The 9457-nt window shown below is 39.4% G+C and overlaps 1 protein-coding gene across 5 annotated transcripts in view; it reads left to right on the forward strand.

The window, feature by feature from the left end:
• CCNH (cyclin H) overlaps positions 1–9457 on the forward strand; it is a 24453-nt gene that overhangs the window by 5075 nt on the left and 9921 nt on the right. For all 5 annotated transcript variants that reach the window (XR_006679616.1, XR_006679617.1, XM_004703501.2 and 2 more), the window contains exons 3-5: positions 1537–1610; positions 2856–3066; positions 6662–6825. Coding sequence is in view for 3 of the 5 variants with exons in the window: in XM_004703501.2 (XP_004703558.1) it covers positions 1537–1610; positions 2856–3066; positions 6662–6825 (449 nt within the window). In the remaining 2 variants the exon portion in view is untranslated. The remainder of the gene's footprint in view (positions 1–1536; positions 1611–2855; positions 3067–6661; positions 6826–9457) is intronic.

Below are 9457 nucleotides of genomic sequence, written 5' to 3' on the forward strand. Positions count from 1 at the left end.
CTATAGCCCTATAGCTCTCATCTGAGAGCTCAAAGATGCAGAAAGAGTTTTAGATATACCTGATTAGTTTTTATCTCCAGTTTAGTTCCATTCTTTTCTGATAAAAGTAGTGGGAAATGTAGCATATAAAAGGATTACAGTAGAAAAAAACGAGTGGTAGCAAGATAAAATTATTGATTTTTAATCATCCAAAGCAAAAGAAAAGCTCAGGAAAAAACTCTTGTCCAAGATTAATAGTTTACATTACTGACCTATTCTTAGACTAGAAGAACTAGGTGTTGCTCAGCAACCACTTGTTACCATTGTGACCAGGGCCACGGTAGATGTATCCTGATAGAATGAGAGAAGAATGTGGAGTGGAACTTGGTTTTTTTACAAATGCAGGTTTACTGCACTGATGCAGACTGGTATCTCAAGGTACTTTTAAAATCCTGAGCCCAAACTACCCTGGGGTCACCTTTTAGCTAAGTAACATTGTCTCACAAAATATAGCATATGACCCCCAAGTATTGTGCTCTGATAAAAGCAAACATGAGAGGTTAAGGGAGCAGGGAAACAGAAGAACCATAGTGGAAACAATGAACATGTGTATACAGTGTGAAGAATGTAGCTGTTGTCACCAAGCAATTTGAGCAGAAATTGTTGAACCTGATCTCTGTAAATTTTCATTGAAAACACAATTTTAAAGTCTTTATATCTAAAGTAGGTTCAAGTGACCTTTCCAGATGAGGAAACCAAGTTTTTGAATTAACGTTTTTATGTGACATCTCTCTCATTCATAAGCTTTGTTTTGTATAAGTTGACAAAAGCAAACGTCAAAGGTGGATGAAATGTTCTTTCCCCTTCATTTAGCAGATGGTTACTTCATTGGTTTTAGCTGAGTGAGGTAGCGGTTAAAAGCAGACAGATCTTAGTTGCATCCACTATGTCACCTATTGGATTGGTAACCCTGAACAAGCCAGCAAACCTCTTTGCTACTCAATTTCCTGTTTTCAAGTGGAGCTAATACTCACCAAACTGTTAAGGATTAAAATAAGATGATACTCTGATGCTTGGCATGGATTCTCACACAAGGGGAGCCCTCAGTAAATGGTAGATGTGGTTTCTACTATTTGTTTTGAAGCAGTGATCATGGGCATAGCATATATCTGACTTGTACTGGGAAATGCTATTACCCCAATGTTATTCTGTCAGGATTTTTACGAAATTGGTGTTGTTAGACTGTGTTTGTTTTCATTTTTATTTTTTCCCCCTTTAAGGAGCCGTTAGGATGATTGTGCTGGGTGGGCAGGGAGGAAACACAAACCAAGGTGGGAAAGGGCCTTCTGAGTGTATGAGCATTTCTGTATTAATTCCCCACATTTGATTCTAACTAAAGAAAAATCAGCAACTATTAATATTTAAAAGGGGGAACTTTACAAAGATTCTTTACAGAAATAATTTTTGAAATGTTTAGTATATAATGTGTAAATTGTTATTTTTTTCATCTATAACATATGTGTATGTATATATATATATTTTTTTCCCCCTCCTTAGGGTACAGCTTGTATGTATTTCAAGCGATTCTATCTTAATAACTCAGTAATGGAATATCACCCCCGGATAATAATGTGAGTAAATATGTTTAATTTAATGATTTACATTTATGAAGATGTTTATACTATTTGAGTGTGTGTGTGCGCGCATGCATGGAACCCTGGTGGCATAGTGATTTTGTGTTGTCATGCTAACCTCAAGGTCAGCAGTTTGAAACCACCAGCTACTTTACGGGAAAAAGACAGGGCTTTCTACTCCTATAGAGATTTACAGTCTCAGGAACCCAGAGGGGCAGTTCTATCCTGGCCTAGAGGGATGCTGTGAGTTGGAACCAACTTTATAGCAGTGAGTTTTGAGTTTGATTATATGTGTAGAAAATAACTGACTTTCTAATAAATAATTTAAGACTTGTATTTTGTATTCTACTTGGAACTTAAAGGATCCTTTTTACCTAAATGACTTTCCTCCATGTTATACTGATAGCATTTGAACTTCAGTTTGCCCAAATTGTGATTCCATTCCTTTTGAACTAGCTACTTCTCAAAATATCTCTTTGTTAGTGGTACCTCTCAGACTGAGAATCACTCCTCCCTGACCACATGTTTACAAGTGCTGCAGCGTCATCTTCACTTAAATTCTACTAAGATCTATTGTGTTCTTTTCTCATCACTGAAGATGTGATTCTTGAGACTTTTATCAAAGAGCTTATTGTCCACCACATTCCCTGTTCATTTCTTTCTTTTTTATTCTCATTCCACCAGTCTAGGTCAGTCCTTGGTTAATTCCAATATTGATCATTGCAGTGGTTTTCTTACTAGTTTTGCTCTGAACTTCTTGTGGCCAGGTGAGTTTTATAGGTTTGTTCCTGAGATGATGCTTCTCTATGCAAATGCATGTGGAGACTTCCATTGATGGCCTTTTACAATGTTTCTTTAACCTACTTTTCTGGTTTTATCTTCACACATTCATAGGGTACTTGAATTTGTGGTTGTTATTGTTGTCTCTTATATCTGCATTTCATGATACACGGTACTCTTACTGCTCATTGTGTTTTGGTTTTTTTCCTCCAGGTGTTGAGGTTAAACTCGAAACCCACAGGGTCACTCAGCCAATAGTGATGAAATATTGGTACTAATATGTAGGTCAGCCTAATTTTATAGTTCGCCTTATGTCTACTAGTAGATAAAAAGTTTGAATAAGAACTTCCCCTCCCCTGCCCTGCAGTGCATTACTATTGTCAGGTAAATTTAGGAAGTACTTGTAAAAATAAAATGTCTGTTCATTCATGTCCCTCTTTTCACCCTGATTTTTATCTCTAGGCTCACTTGTGCCTTTCTAGCCTGCAAAGTAGATGAATTCAATGTATCTAGTCCACAATTTGTTGGAAACCTTCGGGAGAGTCCTCATGGACAGGAGAAGGCACTGGAACAGATTTTGGAATATGAACTACTACTTATACAGCAACTTAATTTCCACCTTATTGTCCACAATCCTTATAGGCCATTTGAAGGCTTCCTTATTGATTTAAAGGTAAACTTCTTCTACAATCAAAAAAGAGTTTTATTTAGCCTTGTAATCATCTCGATAGTTACAACATGGCCTTGGTTAAAATGTGAATATAGTTTGGGTCTATGGGGCAGTATTTTTCCAATTTCAGTATGGGTGTGAACAGACTGTTGGGTGGGACTTTTAGAGTTTCTGATTGAGTTGATTGGCAAGCCCTAGTACAGTGACCATAATGGAAACCAACATCAAGCAAAAATCAGAAACATCAGTTGAGCAGCTCAGGTGGCATGCCTTCTATTTTCCAAGCATTGCCATTGAGAGAGCTAATCAGGAACAACACAGATGTTTGGGTGTTTCCGTCTTGTAGGGCAGACAGTCAAATACTAAATGTGCCAGTGCTGCTGTTGTCATTCAACGCTATGGAATCAGTCCCAGCTCATGGGACTCCACACACAACAGAATGGAGCAGGGCTGGTTCTGCACCACCTTCACAGTGATTGTTTTCTTTGGTAAGTTCTAAGTGCTATAGAGGGGCAAATAAAACACGCTGTCAGTATTTAGCCAAGAGACAGGTTGAAGAAGAGGGAAGGCATTCTTGAGAAATGTCATTTGAAATGCAATTGTAATGGAAGACTTCCATGGTCAAAGGCTTAGATTTAAGCATTTGTAGTACATGTAGTCAGTGCTTAGAGCTGTAGTGGAGAGGGTGCAGTGGAGTGCTGCTGCAGTATAAGGGAGTCGAATACGGGGTCAGGGTTAAGGATCTGCAGTAGTGCAAAGGGAAGCTAGTAAAAAGAAATTTTAAGTCTAGAGAGTATTATGATTATATTTGCAACTTAAAAAAAATTCTGGTAAGCTCATGTATTAGTTTGAAGATCATGCATAAGTTTGCATCAAACATTTAGTATACATCTCTGTGTGTTGGTTGTGATGTAGAGAATATTGCAGTGGCTAGAGGGAGACCAGTTAGGGTGCTGTCAGAGTAGTCTGGGCAAGAGATGGCAGTTGGTTTACTGTGTGGTGGTGGTGTGTATAGAGATAGCTTCCTAGGCTTGAGATACTTGGATATTTAGTAGGAAGAGTCTAAGGAACTTGAGGACTGGTTGCATATAGTGAGAAAAAAAGGAAGAATCCCAGGTTTCTGGCCTGAGCAGATAGAATGGTTGGTATTTAGGTATCACTGGCAGAGGAGAGAGGGTGTGTGTGTGTGTGTGTGTGTGTATGAGAGAGAGAGAGAAAGAGATGGGAGGGGAGCTGATTATTTGGATTTGATACATGGTTCTTTTGTATTGTGTGTAGGACCTCATGTTCATGGAGGTCAGAGAAGATGACTCTGCTGGAGGGATATAGATTTGGTTGTCACAGAATTTTCAAACCATGAAGAAAATGTAGGTAGGTAGAGAAATCCAAGAGGTTAGTAAGGAGAATGAAAAGCACCCAGTAAGAGGTAGGACTTAAGGAAGAAACAAAGACAGTAGAGTACTGTTATAAGGTGACCATAAGCAACTCTATTCCTGCACAGAATTCAGGCAAAGTAAGAGTGAATTTAATCTGCTTGCTGGATGTAGTTCCAGAAAGCACTGTGTGGAATTTGGAGGAGGAAGGCAGTTTGGAACTGTTTAGGAAGTGGACAGAAGTTGAGAAAACAGTTCTTCAACTTGGATGAAAATACATGCCTTTGAAGTAGAAAAGAATGATGATATGATTGAGAAAATGGGACATGCTAGAAATAAACAAGTTTTTATATTAAAAAAAATGTGTTAGAAGTGACTGATGCATCTTTAAATGCTGGTGCTGGAGAGCTAGATAAAGCTTAAATATAAAAGGAGAAACTGAAAATATATAGCGCAAGTTGACTAATTTACAGAACTAGTGAAAGAATTGACTTTAGAAGCAATGATAGTGCTTTTTCTTTTAATAGAAAGGAAAGAGCAAAGCATGGGTCTGTACTGTAGGATTGCAGATTGGGTAGTGGCAGGAAATAGAATACCTTTCATTATTAAATAAAAGGAGATCATTTTATGAGAGTAGAAGAGATCCTGAATAATCTCAAAGGCATTGACAGAGAACATGTTTTAGTGGATGCTAAAAAAAAAAAGGAAAGCAAACTGACAATGGAAATGTTATCATTAGTAGGCAATGTTGAGAGCCCGTTTGTGTAGTTTTGTAGCAGACCTTGGTTGTGTGTATTCTTTTAGTAGTAAACAAATCGGAGTGTAGATCCAAAGCAGAAAATTGTTGAGATTCAAGTACTGTTGAAGTTACTCCAAATGTGTTAGCAGTAGAATGGGGCAAGGAAGATTAGAGGGAAATGAGAATCAGAGGACACAATGAGTAAAAGCATCCAGAAACAGTTATGAGGTTATTGAGCACAGGAAGTCGGCCTTTATGGTCAGAGTGGAGTATCTGAATTTTCCCTGTCAGAGGTCAAGTGTTTTGAGTGATGGCAAGGTCTGGGGGCTGCATGATTGACTAAATTGGTTGCTTCAGAGCCAGGATAAGATTTCTTACTGCTTCTGGTCTTAAATATGGTATCTGAAATAAATCTGAGGTTGTAGGGCTTAATATTTAAGGATTATTTATACTCCAGCTATGTGGTCTTCACTATTTCTTAGACTTACTTTAGATAGTTCTGTAAGGTTTAGTACATCATGCTAGCTAAACTAGAATGTGAACAAAAAAGAGGCAGACCTTCACCGAGATGGATCGTCCCAGCAGCTGCAACAGTGGGCTCAAACACGGAGACACTTGTGAAGATGGCGCAGGACCAGGAAATGTTTCCTAGGGTTGCTTTCAGTTGAAACCAACTTGGAAACGCCTAGCAGTACATGTATTGAAAGGGAGCCTGGTGGTACCGTTTTTAAAGTGCTCAGCTGCTAACTAACAGGTTGACCAGTTTGATTTACCAGCTGTTGCTCTGCAGAAGAACAATGCAGCAATCTGCTTCTGTAAGGGTTAGTCTTAGAAACACAGTAGAGCAGATCTACTCTGCCATCGGGTTGCTATCAGTTGGAATTGATTCAGTGGCAACAGAATTGCTTTTGGTTTATTAGATACTTGTAAAGTTTTCCTTGTCCCAAAAGTAAACTTTAAATAGAAGGAATTTCAAATCTAAATGAGGTGGTGCTTTGGATTTAAATGTGGCCTTATAATTTTTATCACATGGATCACTGGGAAACTGTTACTTTGCAATATGTGCTTTTCTGGTTTACTTCAGACCCAATTTAATCTCCTAGAACCCTTCTTTCTCAGATTAAAAAAGGACAATGGAGGGATTAACAAACTGAGCATAATGTGAAGTTCTATGCTGGGAATTCTAGAAACACCCTGAAGCATGTCTATCTTACTGTGGGCTGTACTCATGACAGTTTGAAAGCCTCTGAGTTATAGGATCATATCAGAAGAGAGACTACTAAAACATTCAGAATTTAGTGACTGCACTTATGCCATATTCTAATGATTGGTACAAAGAACCCGTGCATGCAAAGATTATTCTTGCTGGGACAAAGAAAATGGAATTGTTATAAAAGTATTCATATTAAGGATGTTCTGGTGAAGATAAATATGGAACTGTTGTTATGTTATTAAACTCTCAGAGTGGTGCACACTTCCTTTCTAGACACGTTATCCCATGTTGGAGAACCCGGAGATTTTGAGGAAAACAGCTGATGACTTTCTTAATAGAGTGGCACTGACAGATGCGTACCTTTTATACACACCTTCCCAAATCGCCCTGACGGCTATTTTGTCTAGTGCCTCGAGAGCTGGAATTACTCTGGAAAGGTTTGTGCTTCAATTGGATGAAGGAATACAGGTGGGGCACTGGATTATTAACCGAGCTGTCAAACACACACCAGCCACTTCAAGGGGGAAAGGTGTGGCAGTCCCTTTCCTTAAGGTTACAGTCTTGGAAACCCTAGGCAGTTCTGTCTTGCAGAGTTGCTGTAAGTCAGTATCAACAAATTGGCAGAAAGTTTGGTTTGACTTTGAATTAGATTAGACTTCATTCACTGTTACCTGCTCCATGGTACCTGTATTTTAACTACGGTACTGTTTGTGACTCTGGTTCTTCATGTCTCTTGTGGCTGGAAGGTTGGTGAGAACCGCTGACAGAATAAGTGAAAATACCTTTTACGGATATCTTTTAAGAATTGAGTTAAAAATCTCTTATTTTCAGAGGATACGGTTATGACTAAAGTAAAACAGGTGATCTTCTAAAACACTTGATAGAGCTATCAGATGTACACTTTTTTTTATGGCAAGTCAATGCTTATGTAGAAAGGGATGAAACATCCTTAGGTCCAATTAGAATTCATGTCATCTTAGAGATTTAGTTATAATTGTAAACCAAACCAAAGGCAATGCGATCAATTTGATTCCGACTCGGAGAGGCACTAGAGCAGACAGGACACAGTTAAACTGATCCGGGCTTCTCGGGCTGTGAACCTTTACAGGGTCAGATTGCCCTAGCTTGCTCTTGCAGAGCAGCTGGTACGTTTGAACCCATTTCAGATACAACTAGACAATAAAACTGTAATGGTGGTCCCTTGGACTTTATAAATTAAATTAACCTTTGTGGAACGGTGCATTACATGTTGGACTGCGAATCATAAGATCAGCAGTTTGAAATCACTAGCTGTTTTGAGGGACAAAGATGAGGCGTACTAATCCTGTAAAGATTTAGTTTTGGAAACCCATAGGAGCAGTTCTACTCTGTCCTTTAGGTTGCTGATAGCCAGCATTAACTTCATGGCAGTGTGTTTGGTTTGGGGTTTGTAGCTTTCCCAGGGAATAGTTATTTTGGTGCCTTCCTCTACCACCCCCCACCCCCTTCTTTGGGAACGCTTTCAAATAATTTTTAGTTTAAAACTAATTTGTTGGCAACATTTTGGACTACATTGCTTACATTTATTGCTGATTTCAAAAGGGAAGGCCAATGTGCTTTTAGCACATTCCAGAAGGTAGATTATTGCTCATAGTATGTTTTGTTTTTATTGTTAATTCTGGTTTTCTTCCATTTCATTTGAGTTTAATCTTTCTCACATACTGGTCTGACACTAAGATATTCTTGTCTGGAGTTTTAAAAATCAAAATTAAATTCTAATTCACAATTGAGAAAAAAAATCATAATTTAACAAACTTCACAAAGGTAAAGATTTCTGGTCAGCTCCTAGAAGCTTTCAGAATCACCCTGTGCTTAAACGGAAAAGAAGAACCAACAAGATGGCAGAAGTGTGAGAAGTATCAGGGGGAAAGGGAAGGGAAAAAAAAAATGTCATTCTTTTGAAGTAACCAGGAATGATGGTAGGAATGCATTTGTTGTTACATTGCTCTCGTTGTGTTTGAAGCCCTCTGATGTGAGGAGGAGGAGGAGCAGAATCCTATCAGCACAAATGAGGTGGTGGTCCAGTAGACCTCTACCCCCCAATATTTGACCCCCTCTGACACTAGCTCTCCCTCCATGGCATTCAACTTCAGGTTTCAGTAATTCATTAGTGGCCACACAACTCAACACTCGTGATGACAGGGTTTGGTAAGGAAATAACAGGGAATAGCCCATGATCAACTCAGGAAGCTATGGAGGCAAACTCAGGAAGCCTTCTTCTAAGTAGAGAGCATAGATCTCTCTCCTCTCCAGCACAAGACAGCTCTCGTCACCACTCTGCCCGCTCCCTTTCAGCCGTGCTGTCCTTGTCTCAGCCTCTCCGGACAAACCTCCTCTAGGTCCTGTCAGCACAGGCTGCATGGAGAGTTCAGCCCCCACACAATGGGCTTTTTGGCCATGTACACTCCTCTCCGCTGTGCAGACCGCTCCACCTGTGGTCTCCCTGCTGTCCACCTCTCCACGGCTAACTGGCCGTCTCATGAAGAGGGAAGCAGTCTTCTTGTAGGTCACGTGGTTACATTCCTTTCAGTAGGCCTCTTGCCGTCTTCAATGTGAATGAAGCCACTTGTCACAGTTCTGTGTGGGGTTCTTGGACTCCTTTCTCTCTCTGCTGCTTCTCCTTTTTCCTCCTTGTTCTCTTTCCTCCTGAAACTTCCGTGGGCTTGGTTGCATATAGCAGCAAACTTTCTGTCAGCTTCAAGGCATGGTGGTCCCAGCAAGGCCGTGAATGAACCAATCCTGGTGCACTGTAGTCACTTCATTTGCATAGTCTAATTACTTTATAAGGGGATTTCAAGAAATTCATGGAAAAATGGAATAGTAATGGGAGTTTTTGAAAAACTTTTTGAAGCCCCTCATATTTACATAATCTTTAGTATATTGACCAAATCCCTTCAGATAGACCAATCACAGGGCAAGTTGCAGCCCAGGTGTCAAAAATATCAAACCAAGTTTTTTATAGTTTTCTCAGGAAAAGTCCATCAACTTGGATAAAAGTAACCATCCTCTGAGTTAGAAAACAAGGGCAAA

The sequence above is a fragment of the Echinops telfairi genome, unplaced genomic scaffold (genome assembly GCF_000313985.2).
Source record: "Echinops telfairi isolate 266 unplaced genomic scaffold, ASM31398v2 ScPeMD7_7469;HRSCAF=8507_1, whole genome shotgun sequence".
Lineage (NCBI taxonomy): Eukaryota > Metazoa > Chordata > Mammalia > Afrosoricida > Tenrecidae > Echinops > Echinops telfairi.